General features: G+C 28.1%; 2 protein-coding genes across 11 annotated transcripts in view; one reads left to right on the top strand and one right to left on the bottom strand.

The window, feature by feature from the left end:
- Positions 1 to 27,032, bottom strand: part of LOC136083965 (TNF receptor-associated factor 5-like) — a 144,043-nt gene that overhangs the window by 10,927 nt on the left and 106,084 nt on the right. The gene's annotated exons all lie outside the window — the stretch shown is intronic.
- On the top strand, positions 10,966 to 25,177 carry LOC136084134 (uncharacterized). The gene is made up of 7 exons (XM_065804281.1): positions 10,966 to 11,137; positions 11,602 to 11,721; positions 12,529 to 12,647; positions 20,570 to 20,593; positions 20,903 to 20,923; positions 21,158 to 21,188; positions 25,090 to 25,177. The coding sequence occupies exons 2-7, from the start codon at positions 11,642 to 11,644 to the stop codon at positions 25,175 to 25,177; spliced, it is 363 nt and encodes a 120-aa protein (XP_065660353.1). The 5' UTR covers positions 10,966 to 11,137; positions 11,602 to 11,641.

The following is a 27,032-nucleotide window of genomic DNA, read 5'->3' as shown; positions in this document are numbered from 1 at the left end:
TAGCATAGAAATATTCTGAATTTTTCTTTTTATATTATTTTTAAAATTTTGAGAAAAAATCACAAAATATTGTTTTCTATCTTTCTATTTTTTTTTCTTCTAGTTTCTTTTCAAACTGATAAACCAATGTCTCCTTTTCTGGTGGTTACTTTTAAAGTACTACTACGCAACTTTTATGCGAAGTTCATTCGATTAGATGTTTCTTTTAAATAACAAAACTGCAATGTTTTTATTAAAATTAGATTTGTTTAATTGCGCATACCGGCTTTCAACTGCAAGGTTGATGGGTAACTTCATGTCAAAACAGCAGAAAAAATATGAAATGTCAGCCCATGATTTGGATTTTGCTATTTTTTTAGTATGTTATAGGGTTTATGAAAATTAAGAAAATCTGAAATTTGGAACCTCCAACCCCTTACGGTTTTTGAGATATTCAGGATTCAATTTTCTTATTTTTTCTGACTCAGCATTTTTTGCAAAATACTTTTTTGTTGTTAAATAGGAATATTTTATGAGCCAAATGAGGTATCATCCTGAAATTTTGTATATAGACAATCTTCCACATGGCAGAGACAAATTTCAAATTGAAAATTTTTTTAACCACCATAATTGCATGTAAATTAGATAATAAAGGCATATATTTTGGGGTATTTTGATGGTCAAAATGGTAATGTCACTTTGATCATTTTTTTGGAGGCATTTTTAAAGTCTAAAGAGGAGGAGGGGGGGGGGGGTAATTAAGCATTTTACCAGCCCCCCTTCTTTTTCTTTTTTTTTTTTTTTTGTTAAAAACATAAAGAAAAGTGACTAGGAGAACTTTGTAGCCGAGGAGTGCCATTTACACATACTCAGATAAAGTTGTATCTTAACTGATATTGAAAAAATAACATACGAATATAAAAATAATAATGCATCAGAAGTTTTTCTATAAACCTTTATTTTTTTTTTTTATAATTTCTATATTTATACTATATATTTTTTTCATCTAACTTAGTTTCTGAAATTTTATATACGTGACCATTTGTTGTAGTTGGCGGATTAATGGTACATAAAATATGATTTGATGGGATCCAACACATATCTTCCTTTGCGGACCAAATAAAACTTGGGCTGGGACCATGTGGATGGGACCAAATTGAATTTTATAATCTCAATTTTTTTCATCTTTTTGGTTATAATTCCAATCCACCAAAAATTGTCATACTTGCAAGCTACATAATCCATATGATTATATATGACCAGCTGCACAACCAGCTCATTTGGTATCTGCACAAGGTTAAATGTCTGAGCATCAGTTTATTGACTCATCCTTTTAAAAGAAATTGTATATTTAATAATTGGTATAAAATAGTGGAAGCATCTTGTTACTGGCAAAATTCTTCGCATAGTAAACTATTGTAATGATTGTCGAACTTCATTTATTTCTATTTTATAAACCAAAATGAATTGAATGTTTTTTATATTGGTTACACAAAATTCAAACATCTACTTCTAAAATCTGTCCAGTCATTGTCCTAAAATCTGTCCAGTCATTGTCCTTTTTAAACTGGCTTGTGCAGTTAGTCTTTTTACAGTGCCTCCAATACCATCATAAGCAGATTTACCATGGTTTGTGGCAAAAAAAAACCCATTCAGCATCAGTATAAAAGTCATCTTTGGGATGGCAAAGATTAATAAAAGTACTTAAAGTTTTTATATTGTGCTGCACATCCATCAGTGAAGTTTTTAATATTATTACTTATTAATAATATTATTAATTTGTATAATTTTTGCTTTAATGTAATTGATAATGAGCAGTTGTATTTTATATACAAAGTAAACATCATGTTCAACTTCATCAGAAAGAAAGCAAAATGACTGATTGATGAAATGAAGATATCAGTTTACCATTTGATTTATAGTATATAACAATAGGATGAAGTGTACATTTTGGTTTATTCTAGTGGTAACTTTGCACCTCATCCTGAACAATAAATTGAAAGTTCTCTGCAAAGTCACCTAATTATACACTCATTGTGATTTAAAAACTCTTTACAGTCTTTGAGGCACTTGACCTGACTTTTCGTTATAAGTGAATGAGATGTAAGTTTATCTATTTTATTGTATAAGGTCAATAACATCTTCAATATTGACTTTTTGATTTAACAGTGTAGTTCTATCAGTACCTTTCCATTGATTAATTGTTATTTCTTTTTCACTGTATTCAAATTTTGCTTTTAAGAATTCTCTTAAAGCAGTAATACCAGGACAAAGAAGACATCAATGTAACATGCACTCTAGATTATCCCGATTGCAAACAATCATTTCCATTAAATTCCTATAGTCTTTGTCAATTTTAAGAGCATCAGTTAACAACTTAACATTCTGACGATAGATACAGACACAAACACATTGTGAGTGCCAGACAAGTTTGTGGTTACACACCACCTTGGGCAAAGGCTGCAAAACTTTGAAAATGCAACATTTAAATTAGTGTTCCGATTTAAATGCTACATGGAGTTTTTTTAAATTAATCAAAATACTCTCATCATCAAGTATTAGTCTTTATTGCATGTGTTGTTTGTACTTTATACTGACAAAATCTTTTTTTTCCAGGCATCATTTGTGTGTACTCGTCACTTTGATAAAATCAATGGTTTCATTGGAAAGCGACTTTCCGTTTTTTGATGATGGTTTATACAAATTTCTCTGCTTTTTTTCATCTTTTCTAGCCTTTTGCATAAGGTAACCTTGTGTAACCTTATGTTACATTTACTGCATAATTTCCATCCAGGTACAACAGGAACATCTTGTGTTTTAAGAGTTATTGCTATTGATAGCGGTATTTTCCCATTTCCTATAAAAACAAACAAACAATCATTTCTAAAAGCTAATATCATTGTAAAAAACAAATTTTAAATTTATAAAAATATTTGAATTTTCTTTTTAAAAAGGAATTATGTTGTCTTATTGTTATTTTAGTTTATTTAATTACTATTTTCTATAAAAACAAACAAACAATCATTTCTAAAAACTAATATCATTGTAAAAAACAAATTTTAAATTTATAAAAATGTTTGAATTTTCTTTTTAAAAAGGAATTTTGTTGTCTTATTATTATTTTAGTTTATTTAATTACTATTTAAATTATTCTTATCATGAAAATAATATTAAAGTTGCCTCTGACACTTTTCTTTCGATTTCCATGTTTTTTAAATAAATTACAGCATTTCTGAAATTTTCTTTTAAATGCAACTCCAAAGTGTACTCTATGATAATAGCAAACTAGTGTAAAAAATTTTCAACAATCAATTAAACCAGCTCTCCATAATAACTTGTGTTTTTCATCACTTAAAAATGTTGATAGTTCAAAAAGACTTTGTCTTCTTGCTAGTAATATTCAACATTACATTCTAACCCAATAGAACACTTTTACATATTTTTCAACTTTTAAATTTAATCAAAAAATCTAGTTTTCAATTATTTTACAAAATAAATATTTGATAGAAATATCATTAACCTTATTTAGTTTATAGTAAATTATTTATACATTTTATTAAAATATCCATATAATTGGATGTGTCAATGGATGTGCCATATAATAATATGACTTCCTCTTATACATGATTAAAGGGTAATTAATTTTTATTTTATTTACAGATCATATAGTAATTATTTAACATTTATTAATTAAGTAAATATAAAAATTCTGCAAAGTAACAGGAAACTAATATTTACAACATGAAATCAGAAGCAATAATATAATAATGAGGAAATAAAAGGTTTTGTCTATAAAAGAAAAAAATATGTCTTTTATAAATATAGCCTTTTACAAAAAATGTCTTTTATAAATGCATTTGGATTACAGCCTAGTAAAGTTTCTATACTTAAAAAAATGTTTGTATTTTACAAAACAAAATTAGCTTCAATAATTAAAAATATTTTTTCTAATTATTGCTCCATAAGGCCTCTAAAATTATCAATTTTGGAAAAATATTTAATTTGGAAAATTTAACTAATTTTATAATTAATGTATATATATAATTATTTTATTTTTGGGGAGGGGAGGGGAGTCTAATTGCCCCCTACTCATTCTTAGAACCTACCCTAGGCACAAAAAAAAAAAAAAATAATTTCAAGTTTATTATTGCCCTCAAAAAGACTTAAATAATATCTTTTTACAACATAAAATTAAGAATAGCTAGTTTTGTCATAAATAGTTTTGCAACAAATTTTATGCTGACTCAGCATATATATCAGCTTTACTTAAAATTTAGAAAAGTTGAAAAATGCAGTAATATATTTTTTATTAAAAGTGATGTTTAATATTTATTTTGCAAGTTATAACAATGCCTAAAAAAAAATGACCATCATTTTGACCATCGAAATACCCCAAAACAAGATTGTCTATGTACAAAATCTCAGGATGATACCTCATTTGGCGCATAAATTATTGCAATTTAACAACAAAAAAGTCAGAATAAATAAGAAAATTGAATCCTGAGTATCTCAAGAACCCAAAGGGGTTGGAGGTTCCGAATTTCAGATTTTCTTAATTTTTATAAACCCCATAACATATAAAAAACCTATCAAAATCCAAAACATGATTGACATGAGCCTGCTGATTTGACATGGAATCACCCTGATTTTAGTATTTCATTGAAGTATTATCTCCAGCAACTCAAGAGTAAGAGAAAGGTGACTGATGTTCAAATTGACAAGTTCAAAAAGGAAATACGTGATTTTCTTTCCTCAATGTGTACTATATTATTGAGAAAAGCCCTTTGTCTTCGTTGGTTGCTCGCTGTCTGGTGTGTATTTCCACATCATTTATGGTTGAATATCACAGAGAATTTGATTATTTTTTTGACAAACTGTTAATGAAGCTTGTTACTTTCAAGAAAATATATATATATAATATATATATATATATATATATATATATATATATATATATATATATATATATATATATATATATATATATATATATATATATATATATATATATATATATATATATATATATATATACAGTTCTGTGAATAAGTTTTAGACCACTTACATTTTTTCAAAAAATCCCGGAAAATTCTTCTCTAATATTTAAGTTTGTAGTTCTAAATTATAAACTTATTAAAATACATGTATTTCACACAAAATATGGAACAATTACAAACTTTTTAATGTCAAACTTCATAAAAAACTCTTAATATTTACTATGACCTTCTTTTGCCTAAATCCCATCCAATAATCGCCGGGGAATAGATTCATACAAGTTAGTTATTAAATCCTGGGGTATGTTGTGCCATTCTCTTTGAAGTACTTCAAAACATTCTTCAGCATTTCGGGGAGCATGTGCGACCTTCTTTCTGTCCAGGTAATCCCAAATATGCTCAATCAGAGGCCAGGTCATCAATTCCAGTACTTCTTCCTCTGCCAAATCATTTAAATAACTTTTTGCCACTTGGGAACAATGTTTTGAGTCATTGTCCTGTTGCAGAATAAAATTATGTCCTATTAGTCTCATTCTGGATAATACAGCATGGTACCTTAGGATATCCGCATAACGTTCCCTGGTGAGTTGCCCCCCCCAATTTTGATTAAATCACCTACTCCTGATGAAGATAATGCAGCCCCAAACTTGTAAAGAGCCTCCTCTGTGTTTAATAGTAGGGTTTAAACACTCAGGATGATAGGCTTCTTTAATTCTTCTTCAAGCCTATTGGCGTCCTTTCATTCCAAAAATTTCAAATTTGGACTTGTTGGTGTACAGAACCCCATTAAACATTTCCTGGGCCCAATCTTTGTGTTGTTTTGCATGTTTAAGTTGTTTTTCTTTATTGAGACACTGAACAATGGTTTTCGAATTGCAACTCACCCTCTTAATCCCAATTTAAGTAGGTGCCGTTGAATAAAAGAAGAGCTGACATTTTTCCCAGTTGCTGTGTTAATGTGTTTTGCCAGCTCGGTTGATGCTTTTTTTGTATTTCTTAAAGGGTTTTTAAATATTATTAGTTCCAATTTGTAGCTTTAGCACCAATTTGTAAAGATCCATTGATAGTATGTAAACCACAGGCAATATCAATGAGTGTACTTAATTCATTGTTATGACATTATTTGTTGAGCATTTCCAAAAACAGTTAATTTACATTTGGGTCAACCTGAAGCATATTTTCATCATTTAAACCAGTCGTACAGGATTTGAACATATTTTGGACTGCAGTTTTTTCCATGAACTCTGAAGTATAATATCTTGTAAAAACAGTATTCTCTTCATTTCAATAGCGCACATGTAAGTCCATTTGACCTTTCTTTAAAACTTTGTTGTAAGACTCATCAAAAAGACATATATATGTATATATATATAAATATATACATATATATATATTTATATAAATATATATATAAATATATATATATATATATATATATATATATAAATATATATAAATATATATAAATATATATATATATATAGATATATATATATATATAGATATATATAAATATATATACATATATACATATATATAATTATATATTTATATATATGGTTGTTGAGTTTTTTGAAATTTTTTAAAGATTATTTGGAAAAATACAACTTTGTGATGGAACTTTAAGTTTCATGCCCTTCGGCAATCATCAGCCATATTTTATTTTTATTTTATATATGCCAGAATTATATATATGCCAAAGTTTTTAAATAATTACCAATGCAAATAACTCAAGATTTAAAAATGATAAATTTATTTTATTTTCCCAAGAACATTTATATAGTTAGAAAGAAATCAACCATCAAATTTTAGATTATTTTCCAGGACGGAAAATGAAAAAGTAGTTGAATTTTATTCTCTTTTTGGACAGTTAAAAGTTGCAATTAGTAATAAATATTTTGTCAATTTTGAAAAATCACAAATTAAATATTTAATTGAATTTTCGCTTTTCTTTTCAGAATTTCAATATGCAATTTTCATGGAACTAACAAGTCAATTTGATCAAGTTAACTGCTAAGCTAAGCAGCTCACTGTATGTATCAGAAAAACTGAAACTAAGAAGACTCTCTTTTCTTTTTATGAATTGAACAAATTTTATTTAAAATTACATACCAGGTAACGTCTTTTTTACGAGCTTAAAGGTTATAATTTGTAATAGTTTCATTATGATTTCTATTCGCAATATAGTTAAAGTTGCACAATTTCTGAGAAGTTAGGGAGTTTCAACTTCTTAATAATAAACTTAATAATAAACTTAGTGTTGAGTATTGCAAGGCTAATGAAGTTTTGATTTATCTATAAAATAATTTTCCAAATCCTGATGTAACATGAAGAATTCCAAAAGCAATAGCCATTGTATACTTAATGTTAATAATCAAAATCGTGAACATATGTTTATTAAAATTACAATTTTTTTACAATTTTTTTTTGTGATACAAATTTTAACGTACTTGGAATTCTTCAATTTTTTAAGTTTTATATAATTGATGTCTTTTAAAAAAAATGACATTTTAATATATCAGATTCATTTTTTTTTAATTTCAGTTTTTTTTTTGTTCCTTAATGTCGTAACTTTGTAATTACATAATAAAGATTTGTTGACAGCGAATATACAAATAAAAACGCAAAGTGGTTTCACAAAAATAAACTTGCAGAAGTTGTTTTGAAAGTTTATTATTAAGTTTATTAGCTTCAGGCTACTAAGTTACTGCCTTAGTTACGGAAACTGATACAATATTTTAAAACTTCCAAGAACTTTAATATAGTTAAGTAGCAAAATCATACTCTTAGTCCATTAACAGTAAATGACCCAGTTGGTGGTCTATGCGGTGCAAAAATCAAAATCCATAGAGAATATAGGAATTCAGCCAGATATAATTTTCTATGCAATCATGTAGTACCTTATTAGAATAGCTAGGTATATTTCAGAATAAAAATTAAACAACTTGAAAAATACCTTGATGCAAAAAAACTCTTAAGTTGCCTCCACAATTACAATAATTCATGGTTCCCAAGTATCATGGTGCGCCACTCTCCCCTAACTTACTTAAGTTTAATATAAGAAAATTATATTACATTCAATATGAAAATGCAATAGTTAAATTTAACAGAAACACGATAAAAATAAGCTATAGCTGTATGCCGAATATGAAGTCTTTTTTAAACGCACACAATCAACAAATTATGAACAACAAAAAAATTCCACCTAAAACCAACTGCATTTGCCTTAATAAAAATACCTGCCCTTTATCAAACCAATCCTGAACAAAAAATAATATATACTAAGCCAATATAAGTTCCAATAATCCTACTAACACTCCTGTCGACAAATCCTACACCGGTATAAGTGAAACACCATTCAAAATTAGTTATGCCAACCATATAAAATCATTTAAGATTCTAAAATACAAAAGCGACACCGAATTATTAAAAGAATTTTGGAAATTAAAAGATGCCAATTTAAACCCAGTTGGTAAATGGAAAATAATTAGGCAATTCAATTACAACCCAACCATTAAGTCCTGCAAACTATGCATAAACAAAAAATATGAAATTCTATTTTCCAAAAATAAAAATCTGCTAAACAAAAAAAGTGAAATGCTATCCAAGTGCAGGCATCGAAACAAATTTCTTCTCGCCCTATTCGACATGGGTGATTGATCAATTTTCTAATTAATTAAATATTGTTTGTTTTTTTGTTTTGATGTCAGAACTCATTCCATTACTTTGTTATGTTTTGTCTGTCAATTTCTGTATTTTGTATTTTTTAACGGTTTTTTCTTAATTTAAAGAATAAAATATTACTGATGATTGCCGAAGGGCATGAAACTTTATGTTCCATCACAAAGTTATATTTTTTCAAATAATCAATTTTGTAAACAATTTACTTAATATTGATCACTCTCAAACAAACAAGAGACTTTGTATCATAACTTGGTACAATAAAACAACATCAATACATATATATATATATATGTATATATATGTATATATATGTATATATATATATATATATATATATATATATATATATATATATATATATATATATATATATATATATATATATATATATATATATATATATATATATATATATATATATATATATATATATATATGTGTGTGTGTGTTAATAGTTTTTAAGAGGTTATTATGTTGTTTGCAAGATTTCATATTGTTGTGACTTGGCTCAGTTTATAGCAAAATACCTTGTTAGCCAAGTAATTTACTTTTTTATAATGTGACATGGCTTCCTTGAGAGCACGAATGATGTCCATGCCAGTAAAGTTGTGTACTGGCATGATAAAACACATAAATTAAATTTGTTTGTAGTTAGTGTAATCATAAAATGTGTTGAAAAAATATTCTTGAAAGAATGTGTCTAAAAGAAATGTTAAAAAGATGTATAGTTTATTGACCTTTTTTCTTTAGAATGTCAAATATAAAGTGTGGTGTTCCACAAGGGTCAATTTTAGGACCACCCTTATTTTTAATTTATATTAATGATTTAAGCAAATCTTGTAAGTTACTTGACACTATATTGTTTGCGGATGATACAAATTTTTTTTCTCGCTTGTCACGATATTAAAATGTTGTTTAATTCAGTTAACATGGAACTCATAAAACTCACAGAATGGCTTAATGCAAATAAATTATCAATTAATTTAGATAAAACAAAGTATTCTTTTTTTCATCGCCTTCATGAACACAATAAAATCTCTTTAAAACTTCCAAAACTTTATATTGGCAGTCAATTTATAAAAAGAGAATTAAAATTTATTAAAATTTTTAAGAGTACTCCTCGACGAAAACGTTACTTGGACAAATCATATACATTATCTTGAAAGCAAAATCTCAAGAAATATTGGCCTACTTTATAAAGCAAGGCCATTTTTGTTTATTTACCTTTTTTTTTTTTGGTTTTTGGTTATTTTCTTTCATTTTTGTTTAACTGTTATATTTCTCCTTTGTTCATAGTTATCTGAATTACACAAACATTGCTTGGTGTAGCACAAATCAAATCAAACTTAAAAAACTTTTTAATAAACAAAAACATGCAATGAAAATAATATCTAATGTAGGCCGTTTGACTCACTCCAAAGAACTATTTATAAAGCTGAATATACTCAATGTGTACCAAATATGTGCAAATTTATCTTTATATACTTATTTATTTAATATTTATATCTAAGAATTTGTTATTTTACTTTTTATTGATTATTTTATTACTTTAAAAGAAATTTAAAAAAATTTTTTTTTTTTAAAATTTATAATATTTTTAATTAATTTTTATTTTTTTATTTAAATGCTTATAATATTTTGTCAATAATTAATAATAACTACTTTAAATATAACATTATTCAGTTAAACAGATTATATCAATTTTTTTATAATTTTAGTATAAGTTCTTGATAGAAATATAATATCTTTACATTGCTAAATTATTTTAATACGTCTAATTTAAATATAACTAATAGTAGAGGTTGAATAGAATTAAATTATTATATTATGCTATGTTTTATTTGCTTACACTGTATTTTGGATAAGTTTTAGAAAGCCCAAATTTCAATCAAAAATAAAAGTTTAACTTTTATTAATTTAAGTATTGTTTTTACACACTCCTTTGATGCTTAATTATGTCTGATAATTTAATAAGTGAAATTAAAAGGCTTTCTCAAAATGAAAGAAACCAGGTTAGGTGAGCTGAGATAAATCGTTGTCGAAATGAAAGAGATAAACCTATGCTTGCTGAAATAAATAGTAATCAAAATGAAAGATATCAGGGTCTGGGAGAGCTAGGTATAATACGCATCGCATTGCAAATTTAATTGTTATTTTATTTCTTTAGTTATATTTTGGTGCTCTACCAACTATCATATTTTCACTTTGTCTACTGTTAAAATATGGTTTTAACATAGTAAATATTAATTGTTTAAAGTTTGCTATGTTGATCATTAGCTTATTGTTTAAAAAGAAATTAGTTTGTGGCAATCAAGGTAAGAATAATTTTATTTTCTGATCAATTTGCAAAATTTGTTTGCACCTATATAGCTGTTTTTATTTTTAATTTTGTGTAATAGGTAATTGTCTTTGCAATAAATGTCTTTTCATACAGATTTTGACTATTTTTAACAATGCCCTAGAAAAAGCAACAACAACAGGTAAATTGGTTTGTAGTGTTAATCTTTGATATTTTTACTTCTTTTATCATGCCTAACTTTTTTTCTTTTTTAATGAATTTAGACATCTAACAATGATTTTTTGGCTTATTGTAGGTTAAACAGAGGGCCCATATCTCATAAAGCACTAAAGGTGTCAGCTTAAATTTAGGGCAAAAGCTCGCCATCAACAACTCCAATCCCCCCTCCATCCCCCATTCCGCCACTTTTTTTTAATATAGAGTGTTGATCCTTTATAAAGTAAAGAATGAGGGAGTGGTGGGATAAAAAATACGCTGCATCTTTAATTATTATTTTTGTAGTTGGTTATAAATAATATTCTAAAATTCAAAAAAGTCAAAAACTTTTCTATCTTGTTATTTATTCTTCAAGAAATACTCTTAATTTTTCAGTGAAATATAATATAAATTTATTTTTAACTAAATTACCAGTTATTATAATTTTAGATTTGCTTCTCTAATTTAAAGTGTTGGCCGATCAGTTGGAATGTTAGCCAAGATCAGACATTTCGTAAATTTTGAAACACTTATGAGTATTTATCATGCCATATTTGGATCGCACCTTAGGTATGTATGCCAGATTTGGGGTAAAAAAAAAGGTCCGTTAAACCAGCTAGTTTCACTTCAAAACAAAGCCCTTAAAATTATTCACTTTCAAAGTTTCCTATTTGACTATGTTTCTCTACTGTATAAATTGTCTAAAATTCTAAGGCTTAACGACAATATTACTTATTTAAATTGTTTATTTGTATGGGATTATCTTCATGATAAACTTCCAATTTCCTTTAAGAACTTTTTCCTTTAAATATGTAACAAACATTCTCACTTCCTAGAATCCTCTTCATGCAACAATATCTTTGTAGAACATACTAGGACAATAAAATTTGGCAGCGAATCAATTAAACATCAGTGCACCAATGCTTGGAACAATCTCCCTAATTCTTTTAAAACTGAAAACTCAATTTCTCGATATAATTTTCTCAATAAATTAAAAAAACACTATTTGGATAGCTACTAGAATAATAACATCAATAAAAGCAATATATCACTGTACTCAAAATGCATGCGGTCATTTTAGAAAGATCTCTAATGCGAGTTAAAACTTTTTTCCTTATGAAATTTAATTATTAGTTTAGATATATTACATAAAGAATCATACTAAGATAAATAATCATCGTTAAGATCATACTAAAAATAAAGTAAGTATATAAAATAGTTGTAAATACATTTTTATTAGATAAAGTAGAAAGGATTTAAATTTTTATTAGATGAAGTAGCAAGGATTTTAAGTAGAAAGGATTTTAATTTTTTAAATCGTTTATATTTTGTTTGTTTTAGCTTTTCTTTTAGCAGTTTTATTATTTTATTTTTTAGAAGGAAAATAGGTGTATGGAAATTAAAAATTTGTGCCAACGCTGAAATGGCATGTCACATGTTATTGTACGTAAAGGTTAAATTTTGTTATGAGGATTACAGTTCTTATGAAAAAAAAGGTAAGGAGTACTGTTTGTAAATATATATTTTGTTTACTTTGAATCTTTTTAAATTTTCCCGCGTCATTTTTAAAATTTTTGTTTGTACACGTTTATTGTTTGCATTTATGCTTTTTTGATATATATGTGTATGTGGTTATACTACTGTGATCAAAAAGTTCGGTGAATTTTTTTATAATATGAAAAATCTTTATTTATTCTTCCAAATCTGTATCGTCCCCTTCAAAATAATCCCCTCGGCCCCAATGCACTTATGCCAACGTTTTTTCCAGTCTTCGAAGCATGCCGAAAAGTCCTCGGTAGGGATAGCCTTCAATGCGCGTGCCGATTCACGTTGGATCTCTTCAATGGACTCAAAACGATTTCCCCGGAGTGGTCTCTTGAGCTTTGGGAACAGCGAGAAGTCACACGGTGCTAAGTCGGGCAAATACGGTGGTTGTGGAGCAACATGGGTAGAGTTTTTGGCGAAAAACTCACGAAGAACCAGTGCTGTGTGCGAAGGCGCATTATCGTGGTGCAAAATCCAAGAGTTATTGGCCCATAATTCCGGTCTCTTTTTGCGAATAGCTTCACGCAAACGTCGCATAACGCTTAAATAATATTCCTTGTTGACAGTTTGGCCAGTTGGAAGGAATTCGTAGTGCACGACACCACAACAATCAAAGAAAACAGTCAACATGACCTTAATTTTTGAGCGACTTTGACGTGGTTGCTTCGGTCTCGGCTCGCCTTTTCCACGGTATTCACTCGATTGGTCGGTTGTTTCAGGGTCGTATGCGTAGACCCAAGTCTCATCGCCAGTAATAATTTGTTTGTAGAAGTCTTGATAGTCAGAAAGCATTGCTTCACACGTTTTAATGCGACGCTCTTTTTCAAAGAAATTAAGATATTTCTGCACCAAACGTGATTTGAGTCTTCTGAGGCCCAAATGATCCTTCAAAATCGCTTGCACCAACCCAAATGATATTCCAACCATGTCAACAAGGTCTCCAATGGTTAACCGACGATTTGCAAGCACCAATTCTTTGATTTTGTTGATGTGGCGATCATCAATCGAAGTCGATGGTCGTCCGGAGCGTTCCAAGTCATCAACACGTTCTCGGCCTTCTTTGAAGTCTTTGTACCACTTGTAAACATTTTTTTGAGACATAGTCTCTTCACTGAAGGCCTTTTGCAACATTCGATTCGTTTCAGCAGCAGAAATATCATTCCGCAAACAAAATTTAATAGCACTTCTTTGCTCAACAAAATTAGACATCGTGAAAATCGCCAAATGCACTTTTGGTATTTCAGAAACAAGCGTAAACAAAAAAAATAATTATGAGTTTGACATGTAATTTGGCGCAAATGCTAATGACATTCCTACCAACTTAAAAATAAAAAAGATTGGACGATTCGAATAAGGCGGGAAGTTTAAATTAAAAATTCACCTTACTTTTTGATCACAGTAGTAAGTGCTTTAGAGTTGTTTTGTCAATGTGTTTTTATGATAATGTAAAGTGTTTTTTATTGTTTGTGTATGTGTTAATATGTTATATAATTATTTTTAAAAATGTGTTTAAATATGTATATAAGGTATATATTTAACCTTATATATATATTTAAACACATTTATTGTGTTTAAAGTTGGTACATATGTTTATATTATGTTGTTTCAAAGTGCTGTGACTTTGTAAACGTGTAGAGTAAGATTTGTCAACTTTGCCAGCAAAGTGATGTACTTATAACAGAGGGTTACAGGATAGTGTTTAGTGTCAAAATTACATAATTATGTATTTTAATAACATTTTGCTTAATGTTGTTACTTAAGTTCTGTTAAATATGAATTTTATCTTACTTAAATTATGTTATATACATTTTATATTAACTTATGGTGTGTGCTATTTTTGTGTGTTGTTGCTGTGATGTTTTTTTGTTATATTTTGAGCTGATAGACATTGGACTTATCTTCATGTTGGTGTCTATTGTTAAAAATGGTAAATAGGTAATGTTATTTAAAATCACTGCTTTTAATCATTTACTAAAAGCCAACACAAATTATTTTACCATATATACAATTTGTTTTATCTCAATTTGATTTTTTGTCTTTAGCACTGTTTACTATATGATTATGCTATAAATATTTTGGAATCATGATGTTCCATCATAAATTGTTTTGTAAAAGCTAACATAAAATAATAATATTTTACAATTACTACTCTGTTAAATCACAACAGCTTTTCTCTATAAAGTGCATTGATTTTCATTTTTTGTATGTAATGTTTTTCTTATTTATTTACTTATTCATTTACAGAATTTTAGATTTATCAGATGATGTATTAATGTGGTATAGAAGAGCAATATATTATAAAGTTTTGTGAATTTTTGAAAAAAACGTTTGCTAATAATTTTTTTGAAGAAATAATTTTTAAGTTTGCAACAAAGGGTTTGCAAGTTTTTTTTTTTTAATTTTTCTTTGTTGGCAGTATGTTTATTATTAGCATTGCATGTTTTTAATAATTTTTTTTTATTATTATTTGCTAAGCTAATTTTTTTCAAACATCTCCTAGCTGATATATATATATATATATATATATTTTTTTAAAGTCATAAGATTATTTTTATTATTTGTGTGTGCTATTTAGAGTAGAAAAAAAATTATATAGGAAAGATAGCAATCTTCAGGATTCGTTTAAGATTTTTTGTTACTACTTTCAATTAAAAGTGAAGTTTAAATGGATAATATTAGGCTAGAAGCAGATATTAGTTTAGAAAATGGAAATGTTAATAGGCAAGTTGTTTGTTGCACAAATGAAAGAGATAGACTTAGGCGAGATGAAATTATTAATGGACAAAAGGCTGCTCTGCAAGCAGCAAATAATTCGAACCCAAATAAAGAGAGAGCTTGGTTAGGCGAGTTGAAAATAATCGTCACAGAAATGAAAGAGATAGTCTTAGGTGAAATGAAATTAACAATCGACAAAATGCTAGAAATGCTGCTCGGCAAGCAGCAAATAATTCGAACCCAAACGAAGAGAGCTTGATTAGACGAGTTAAAAATAATCGTCGCAGAAATGAAAGAGGCGAGATGAAATTAATAATCAACAAAATGCAAGAATTGCTGCTAGATACGAAAGAATGCATTGTATAGCAAGAAGTAATACTATTCCAGATTATAATTTTTTAGGAGAAATGAATAATATTTGTCAGCATTGCGGTGCTAAGAAATTTCCTGATGAAACATATTTTTTATGTTGCCATAATGGAAAGGTGGTTTTGTTGCAACCTTCATCATTTCCACAAGATTTAGAAATTTATTTAAAGGAAACTATGCAGATAGAAATGCCAATCTGAATTTTTTTAAATATATTAGAAATTATAATGCCTGTCTTTCTTTTGCTTCATTTGAAGCTAATGTAGTTCAACCCATGAATCATGGGCCGCCATGTTTTAGAATTTGGTTTTTTAAGGTCAAGTTTTTCATCGTATTGGTAATTTAAGACCAAATCAAGATGTTCCGCCGACATATTGTCAACTATACATCTATGATCCACTTGCAGCAGTAAATTTTAGAATGCAACAATGTGGTAATGATCTTTGCTTAAATGATTTAATATTTCGATTGCAAACTATTATTAGTGAAGAAAACCCATTTGCTCTTGCATTTAAAAACTTGGCTGAGGTGGAAGATGAAGAAATTCGTAGAGCAACTATAGAAGGTCGCTCAGTGTCAGTTGTAAAAATGTCTTTACTTAAAGGGCAAGATAGGCGTCGCTATATTCTCCCTTCACATAATGAAGTTGCAGTTTTATTTATTGGTGAAGATGGTACACCATCTGCATCTGCTTCCAGGGAAGTTGTTATTTACCCAAAAGGTCATCCTCTTAAAACTATATCAAGTATGTCTGCCAACTTAGATCCTATGGTTTATCCTCTTTTTTTTCCGAGGGTTGATGCTGGTTAGCATAATCAATTGGTTCACAACCCTGAACGTGCTACATTGGTTAGAAATCATGTTACATTATCTCAGTATTACAATTAAAAACTTTCAGTTAGACAATTTTTTCTTCACTCTTTTATGGCAAAAAACAAATACGCATTAACAGCATATTGCTGTTTTAGCAATATGCTGAAACAGCAATATGCCTTGGTTTCATCAGAAATAACCAAAACAAACTGAGAAATGAGCAGTATAATGTCTTACACAAACATGTAAGCAACCTTAGAAATGATCGTAATGTTAGTCCAGAGCATGTTGTAGTTTTGCCATCAACTTATGTAGGCTTTAAAAGAAAACTTTGAAGATGCTATGGCTATAATTAAAAAGTATGGTAAACCAGATCTTTTTATTACTTTCACTTGCAACCCAAAATGGCGCAAGATAACTGAAAATTTATATCCAGGTCAGACAGCAAATGATAGACCAGACTTGGTTATTCGAGTATTTAAACTCAAATTAAATAACCTTCTCAATGACATTTTTAAGCACGTTGTATTAGGGAAAATTGTAACACATGTTCAGGTTATTGAGTTTCAAAAGCGTGGTTTGCCACATGTTTATATTTAACTTCACTTTGCAAATGATGATAAGTTTGAAACAGCTCATGATATCAATAATTTAATATCTCCAGAAATTCCAGATCCGATTGTTAATCGAGACCTTTATGACGTCGTTAAAACTTGCAAGATTTCCAGTCCATGCGGCATACTGAACCCAAATTCTCTCTGCATGAAAGATGGGGTGTGCAGCAAAAACTATCCTAAAGAATTTAATACTAAGACAGTTAATGAATTAAGAATTTAATGAACTAAGGATTGTACTAAGTACTAAGGATAATGGACTAAGGATAATGAACTAAGATACTAAGGATAATGAACTAAGGATAATGATACTAAGATACTAAGGATAACGAACTAAGGATAATGAACTAAGAATTTAATGCTAATAGCAGTTCATAATGGTTATCCACGCTATAGATGTTGTGATAATAATTTGGTTATCAATATTAAAGGTAACAATGTAGATAACTGCTGGGTGGTACCTTACAATCCATTGTTAACAAAAAATTATCAAGCTCACATTAATGTTGAAGCTTGCATGTCTGTTAAGGCTGTTAAATATTTGTACAAATATATATACAAGGATCACGATTGTGCCAATATTTTAATAAATTAACAAATTAATCATAATGAAGTAAACTCTTTTTTAGATTGTTGTTATGTAAGTGCACCTGAAGCATTGTGGCGAATTTTCGAGTATCCGATAAGTCATATGTCACACACTATTACACGCCTTAAAGTTCATCTACCTGAAAATCAATTAGTGTATTTTAGAGAAGGAGCAGAACAAATGGCTTTAGATCGTGCAGCTCAACATGATACGCACCTGACGGCATGGTTTAAGTTAAATACTGAAAATGAAAGAGCACATTGCTATTCCTATGTAGACATTCCTTATCACTTTATATTTGATGATAAACATTGTAAATGGAAGGTTAGACAAAGGGGTGGTAATAAGGTGATAGTAAGAATGTATAAAATTAATCCAACTAGAGAATTGTTTTTTCTTAGACTGTTACTTTTGCAAGCAAAAGGTGCAACATCATGGGAGGATGTGCGTACTGTTAATGGTATTGTCCTTGAAACATTTCGTGAAGCATGTGTTTTGAAAGGTTTGTTGCAAGATGACACTGAATGGCAGAATACTCTTTCTGAGGCGGTTTTAACACGTATGTCAAAGCAAATTAAACAGTTGTTTTCAATTCTTTTGACTATTTGTGAACCTGACAATCCTTTGCATCTCTGGAGACAAGTTAGTTTGTTTTTGCTTGATGAAACATCCATGATACCTAAACATGCCTTAAATGCAATTGATAGGTTATTAAAAGATATTTGCAACAACAACTTTCCGTTCGGAGGAAAAATCATTTTTTTTGGTGGCGACTTCAGGCAAATTCTGCCTGTTGTGAAAAGAGGACAACCAGCTGAAATAGTAGAATCGCGTATAAAATGTTCTTTGCATTGGCAATGGGTGCAGAAGTTTGCATTAACTGAAAATATGAGAGTGCAAGATGGAAGGTGAGTTTTCCCAGTGGCTACTAAAACTTGGGAATGGAACTATACCTGTCAAAGAGGAGGATCCTTTTAAAGGATGCATTGAAATACCAAATCAGTGCATTATTAGAGAAAATGAATCGAATGTTGAAAAGATTTTTGGAGATGCTGATCAAAATGATTATTCTAAACGTGTGATTTTAACACCAACTAATGTTGATTCATTATCAATCAATCAATGAAGAAGTGCTTAAATGTCTGCCGGGTGAGGTCAAAATTTATTTAAGTGCTGATCAAATTGAGACTGATGACCTTAATGAAAGAAATAACTCCTGTTGAGTTTTTGAACAGCTTAATTCCTTCAGGTATGCCACCTCATTGTTTAAAATTGAAAATTGGTTGTTTAATTATGCTACTTAGAAATTTAGATCTCAAAGCTGGGTTATGCAATGGTACTCGAATGAAAGTTTGTGCTCTTCAAAATAATTATATTGATGCAGAGATTTTGACAGGTGTTTCTGGTGGTAAATGGGTTTTTGTTCCTCGAATTCAGTTGGCTCCATCAGATTTTAATATACCTTTTGTTCTGAAATGTCGTCAGTTTCCTGTCAGATTGGCTTAGTCAATGACAATTAATAAAAGTCAAGGTCAAACATTTGATAGAGTTGGGGTATATCTCAAAAAACCGTGTTTCTCTCATGGTCAACTATATGTTGCATGTTCAAGAACTAGAGTATTTAATAGTTTGTTTTTCAAAATTGATAAACATCTCATTCAGGGTATGGTAGGTGAAAAGTGTTACACAAATAATGTTATATTTTCTAAGGTTCTTAATTTATAGTCTTTAGATTTTCATTTCGAAAATTTACTGTTTGTAGGTTGTGAGTACTTGTATGTATAACTTTATTTATTATTTTAATTTTTTTTTTTCATAGTTTTTGATAAATATATCTGTCATTTAATATTGTTATAAAATGTGTTTACATGTGTTATATAAAACCATATTTGTTTATAGTTGTATATATTTTAAAATTATGTTGTTTCCATGTTTTCAAAGTTGTGTCATTTAGGATTATGTTGAGCAAGATTGATAACCTTGCTAGCCAAGCGGTGTACCTATAGCAGAGGTGTGACTTGGCAGCATTTAGTGCCAGGCGGTGTTACTGCTTTAGGACTAGGTTGTGTTGTCTAGCCTTTTTTTAATTATTCTGGAAACACATAATGTCTGTTAATGTTTAGCGTAATGTGTACGAGAGAGTATGCAACCTTGATCTTTAAATCTTGGGCGTTTTAATTTCCTAAGTTTGAAGTAATTGATTAACTAATATTGAATATAAAAGCAAATATACTTTTCTGTATTTATATGTTTAGTAAAAAGATAAATATAGTTAACTTTAAATTGGTTTTTGAATTTTGTCTTTCATATTTTAATTTGGTTTGTTATTTTCGCTGGATTTTAGGATCAAGGGTGTTAATATTCTATTGTTATGTGTTATTGTTGTGATGTTTTGTGTTGATAGACTGCTTGGCTTACCTTCACGTTGGTGTCTATTGTTAAAAATGAATAATTGGTAGTTTCATTATTGGAAGTTACTGTTTTTATTTATTTACTAAAAGCCAAGACAAGATTTTGCTAAAAATGCAATTTATAACTTAATTTGATTTTTTTTTTGTTTTTTAGTATTGTTAATTTTTTTTTTAGTATTGTTAATTTTTTTTTTTAGTATTGATACAATTTCGATAAATGTTTATATCAACTTAAATTATATTAACGAAAATTTTCGTAAATTAATTCAATCCAGAAAGATTAAATATTTATTTTAATATTGGAGTAATTAAAGAGGTTTAAGAAAGAATCGACTTCAATATTTGTTTGCTTTTCTGTTTAGATGACAGCAGTATTATTGGAGAAAGTGAGTTAAAAAGCATTTTTACTTTTTAAAATGGAAAAAAATACTTTTTAATATATCTGTTTTTTTTTAAGTAGGTTTAAAATTTCAGGTTTTTAAAATCTTATATATTATAATCTTAAATATTTTTAATTACTTAAAAAATATATCTATGTTAAACTATACCAGGTTGTAGAAAATAGTTATAGTTTAATGACAAAGTTGTAGACTGTTAGAGTAGATTAAATAGATCAAAGATTTATTTAATCTACTTAATAACTTACTACCAAAGTGAAAATTTACTATCAATTGTTTGTTTGTTTTTCTGTTTAGTTGAAAATAATGAAGAGAGAGGTAGTAAGTTTAAAAGGATTTTTATTTTTAAGTAACTAAAATGTTTTTTAAATATTGTTGTTGACTTTAAAGTAAAAAAGTAGGTTTTTATAATTTTATACAACAAGCCCAAGAACTTAGGTCCTACTTAAAATTATATTGTCAATAATAAAGACAAGAAATTTATAATTCTCAGTAAGACAGCTTATTATTATTTTATATCAAGTTAGTTTAATTGAGATTTATTTTCTTTAGTTGATCAAGAGAGATCTAATAAAGGTGTTAAGTAGATAATTTAACCTCTATAAATTTAAATACTTTTATTGTTTAGACACAGAATTGAAGACTAAATTAAGTCAGTGTTTTTGCTATTAGATATTTGTTAATAGGAATTTTTTTATTTGTACTGTAACTGGAATTTTAAAACTTCAAGTACCTAAGCTTTATTTTTTTTTTCTTTTAGGAGAGTTGGAAAAAAAACTTACATATTTTTTTAAATGTGTTATACACATGTTTGATTGTAAATTAACTTTTTTTTGTTTGAAAAGTATTTGTAATCAATTGCTTAGTTATTTATAATAAATTTATTTAAGTTGTGTGCATTTAACGTTTTAAAGACAATTTCCTTTTTTAACGAAACATGTATCAAGGGGATATCAAAAAATTAATAACTCATGAGAAATTTACCTTCAATTCATATTAATCTTATTAATTAAAGTTCATGAATTAAAAAATATAACAAGAATTTAGCTTTACTTTTTCGTCAATTTAAAGCATGACGAAGTGTTATTTTTTGTGTCAGTAACTAAAAACGTATTGTGTTGCCTTACACTGATATTACCTGTCAGTTGTAAATTACTCAAATAACGTTAAATAATTGGCAAATTATTTTACCTCCACGTACTTTTTTATTCTAATTTTACAGATTGTTTAATTTTTTAATTTGAAGGCGTTTTTCTAAAAGGGTATTAGTTAAGGTTTCGCAACTTTAAATTGTGGAAAACAGTCACTATAAATTAAGTAACAGACCAACCATAACCTGTATTACGGGTTTCTATCTGCTAGTATTATATTATTTGCTGATGATGCCGGTGCCTATAATCCGGTGAAAATTTGAAATAAATTATTTAGTATTGAGAGAATTCGAATTATCTGATGTTTTAAATTAGTTTATATATATATATATATATATATATATATATATATATATATATATATATATATATATATATATATATATATATATATATATATATACATATATATATATAAATATATATATATATATATATATATATATATATATATATACATATATATATATAAATATATATATATATATATATATATATATATATATATATATATATATATATATATATATATATATATATATATACTCTCGTACAAGATGTAAACATTTAAATCATATATATATTTATATTAAATGTATTGTTATACATTTATATGTTTCCCAGATATATTTTACATCAGTGACAGTGCAGAGACTTCCGGAATGGCGGACGCTTTTTTATAACGAATTTTATAAATAAATTTGAAAAAAAGAAAGATAAAGAAAAAAAAATAATAAGAAGAAAAATAAATAAAATAAGTAAAAAAAGAAAAATAAATAAAATAAAAATAAAGAGAATGAAGAAAAGAATGAGAAAGAAATAAAAAAGCAAAAACTAAAAAAAAGTTAAAATCCAAATCAAACAAATTACAGAAAGAAAAAATGAGATAAGAAAAAGGAAAGACAAAAAGCCATAGTTAAAATAAAAAAAACGTTCGAAAATGGAAAGTAATTAAAAAGAATTAAAATAAAATAAAAATTTCTCCGCTTTTGAAGAAAGCATAAAGAATATTTTTTAAATTTTATTATTTTTGAAAGACTAAGTGTTTGTTTGATGACTTACTTTTTTATTTTATTATCTTCATTTATTATGAAAACTCTATACTTTTCGTGACTAAATGTGTTTGTGAGTGTGTGTGTGTGTGTTGAATTGTTATTTTTTGATGAAATATTTATATTAATTTATATGATTATTGATATTAATATTATTATATTTATTAAATCATTGTTACTTTTTTTTTGCAGTAATTGTTTTACTTACATGGTAGGTTGTTACGTTTTGTCAGTACATAACTGTTTGTAACTTTCCTGTCTATGCATTATATTCAATTGTTGTTTTAAAATTCATATTGTTTTATTATCATATAATTTTCTTTTTATTCTTATAATTTATCATCATTATTATTATCATTATTATTTGTAATAATAATGCTATTTCATGGTATATACTTAAGATTAGTTTTAACTATTTGTAAATGACTCGATTGTATGATCTTTTTATCGAAAAATATATTGACATATAGACACATTATAAACATACTTTATTGAACATAAAACTATTCAATTGAACTTAATATTGGGAATTTTTTATTCCCCTTTAAACTAAAAGTTTTAGTTGCAACACCTTACAGCTCATTTAAATGTAGCCACATACAAGCATATATTATGCTAATGTTCCCAATATTATTCCCAATATTAACTCACTTTGCCATGACATCGCAAATGGAGGAATCATTTTTTTTAACGGTGAAAAGTAAAAATCAGATAAAAGAGCGAAAGAAAAATAAATAAAAATTGTTCAGAATAGAAGATTTGAAAAATAAAAAAAATAAAGTTAAAACAATGAAAATATTAAAGAATAAAAATCGAAGAAAAGTATCAAATAAACAGTAGAAAAAAACGCTTTAAAAGTTAACAGAATAAAAATTTTTGCGACAAATTCGAAAATAACGTTATTAAAAGAAAACAAAAATAACATTTTTTAAGTTTTATTCATTTATGTTATTTGGATTGCTTATATTATCTTGTAGTTTTGTGTATTGTTTACAATGCCGTCTGATTATGTGTACTTTTTACACATAATCAGACGGTATTTTTGTTTATACTGTTGTGTAATTTTGTGCATAATTTATATTGACGTGAACATTTGTATATTATTTATGTTGACGAATATTTTTTTTGTGGTCTTTATCTTATTATTTTTATTATTGTTGCTTTTTATGTTTGTTGCTATTATTCAAGTTTTTTTTTTTTTATCTCATAATATTTAAAAATATTATTTTTTTTTATTTTCTATCATCATTCTGATCGTCAAACGTTGTGTTATCTCATTCATTTGTTATTTCTTATGTCAGTTAATTCATTTTCTCCCCTTTTTGTTATATTTGTCTTGCTTTTTTAAATGTTATTGTTCTTCCTTTAATTTTGCTTCGAATTCTTTTGGTCGCTATGTGTATCACTCATTTTTGCTTTATTTGTTTATTTTATTAAGGTATTACTCCATTGATTAGATTTTAGTTGTGCACGTGGCGCCGATCCTAGTTTTGTAAAATTATAAATAAGTTTTTAACTTTTTCAATTTTATGGGTAAATAAATGAATTTAAAAGAAAATGTGCAAACGGATTTCTTTTGCTGTAATAACTTAAATCTTAACTACTTCCTTTACGGAAGTAATTATAAATTAAAAAAACTACTTTTTATTGAACTTTAACAAAAAGTAGTAGGGGAGTTGGGGGCTCTTTAATCTGTAGGGCAGCTTGATCTTTTAGCGCTACATCATCTATTTATAATTATATATGCGTGACGTCTAAAGCTACTTTCAGCATATACTTCTGGCTATTTATTTTCGTTATTGTTTTGTCAAAAAATCAATTTTACGAATCTTAAGAAATAAAAGTTTGATTTTCACGATAAATGGTAAATTTGATAAACAGGAGAGTTATTCATATATTTTTATTACTATGTTAAATATTTGTAAAATATCAACTGCAGTCACTAGGCATTTTATCGTCGTATATTTTATGGTATGATTTCGCCGTTGAATGTTATTTATCAGCGAGATACAGCCATTATTACATGACGCATACCTATAGGGGTTCCTTGATCTCTCATTCACGGAGCTGGTTGATCAAGGTGTCCCATACTAAAACTATGATACGTATAATTTGTTGTATTTAATTACATTCGAATAACTATTGAAATGCATTCGTTGCACAAAGAAAAAATATTTCCATTTGCTAGATAAATAAAATTAATAATAAAAAATAAAAAAGTAAATTATTTTAACAAGATATAGTAATAATACTCGATTTAATTTTGTGAAATTTTTGATAGACATAAACATGTATCAGCTGCCGCTGGATTTGAAACTGTCAATACGAAAGGTCAAACATTTAAAGAAGATTATTGCGAACAAGAGTAATTTTTTGTTTTACGTTTTCCTTGCCGTTCTCATCAAAGAAAAAGATCGGGCTGTTGAGCAGTGGTGCACGCTTGGTGTCGGCGTTCGATACCCGTGCGTAGCAGACGCTTGGTCAATTTATTCTGAGCGTCTGTATTTGTAAGTAGCTGCTAAATTTATGTCACTGTTTCTCGCTCATTCAGTTTTACGTTGTTTTCCTTCATGTTTAGTTAATTAATGCTGCTTCATTGATTGATTGACTGAATTAGTATTATTACTTATGTTCTTTTGTTATGTTACTGTATTTTTGTGACGAATATATATATATATATATATATATATATATATATATATATATATATATATATATATATATATATATATATATATATATATATATATATATATATATATGTATATAATTATTGTATCATATTCTAAAAACGTTTATGATTTTTTTTCAAAATTTCAGATTTGGTGTTGATTGAAAATGGTTAGAAATAGAATTCGGAAGACAGATAGAGGAATGGTACCTCCCGAAACAATGAGAGCAGCTGTGGATGAAGTTTTATTGAAAAACAGACCTAACAATGAAGTTGCTCGAGAGTTTGGTATCAATCGTATGACATTGAAAAGATATGTTAAAAAGCAAAAACTTAATCCGGGTGTTACATTTAAACCGAGATTTAATACACAACAGGTCTTCACAGTAGAAGAAGACTGCTTATCAAATTATTTGCTTCAAGCTTCGAAGATGAACTATGGCCTTTCAACAAAAATAATTCGCCAATTAGCATATGAAATGGCTGTTGCTAATAATAAAGTTTGTCCGGATTCATGGATTAAGAACATAGTGGCAGGCATCAATTGGTTACAGAGCTTTATGAAAAGAAAACTAGAATTATGTTTACGAGCTCCAAAAGCCACCAGCTTTGCAAGAGCAACAGCTTTCAATAGATTCACCGTTAGTGAATTTTTTCTGAATCTCCGGGAGATTCCTGGAGTGCGAGAACGTGATCAGTTTGGTCCAGAAAGTATTTATAATGTGGACAAAACAGGAATAACAACCGCACAAAAACCTGTTAAGGTTATTGCTAGTAAAGGTTTCAAACAAGTAGGTAGCATAACATCTGCAGATAGAGGAACTCTCGTGACAGCTTGCTGTGTAATTAAATGCGATCAGCAATTCGATACCACCACTGTTCGTTTTTTCGAGGGTAAAGTTTCGAGATTTTATGATTAAAGATGGTCCACCCGGATGCGTAAAATTTGCTAATCCATCTGGTTGGATGACATCAGATATCTTTGTCGAGTGGTTGAAACATTTTATCAAGCATTCGCACTGTTTGAAAGATTCTCAAGTTCTTCTCGTGAACCACGAGAGTGTATCTGAATATATCTGTGACAACCCTCGAATTGGCAAAAGAAAACGGAATAGTTTTCCACCACACTACAGTCATAAGCTGCAACCGTTGGACAGATCTGTGTATGGGCTTCTGAAGAGGCATTACAATGCGGCTTGCGGCAACTGGCTATTCAGTAGTACCAGACCGATGAATATGTATAACATTGTTCCGATTGTGTGTGAAGTATACGGTAAAGCCTTTATAAAACCAAACATTGAATCTGTATCTAATGTTGCCGGGATCGATTCATTAAATCCAGACATTTCTACAGATGACGAATATCTGCCAGCATCAGTGATCGATTGTCCAGCACCCACTCCTACTGTTGAACATCCAGAAATTATTGCAGATATTGCGGAAACTATTATATCTAAACCCGATGAAAGTCTGCAGAAAATGGCTGAGCGAATTGGATAAGCGAGACTCTTCTGAATTAGCAGGACCCTCTGTTGCTGTAGCAGGACCATATG

The sequence above is a fragment of the Hydra vulgaris genome, chromosome 08 (genome assembly GCF_038396675.1).
Source record: "Hydra vulgaris chromosome 08, alternate assembly HydraT2T_AEP".
NCBI lineage: Eukaryota > Metazoa > Cnidaria > Hydrozoa > Anthoathecata > Hydridae > Hydra > Hydra vulgaris.
Note: the sequence above shows the minus strand (reverse complement) of the source record. Positions and strands in the feature narration are given on the sequence as shown.

Excerpts from the sequence above, each read along its gene's own strand:
- LOC136084134 (XM_065804281.1), top strand. The coding sequence starts at position 11,642 with ATGTTAGCCAAGATCAGACATTTCGTAAATTTTGAAACACTTATGAGT. Across the intron at positions 12,648-20,569 it reads CAGTTCTTATGAAAAAAAAG|ATGACAGCAGTATTATTGGA; the intron begins GTAAGGAGTACT and ends TTTTCTGTTTAG. Across the intron at positions 20,594-20,902 it reads CAGCAGTATTATTGGAGAAA|TTGAAAATAATGAAGAGAGA; the intron begins GTGAGTTAAAAA and ends TTTTCTGTTTAG.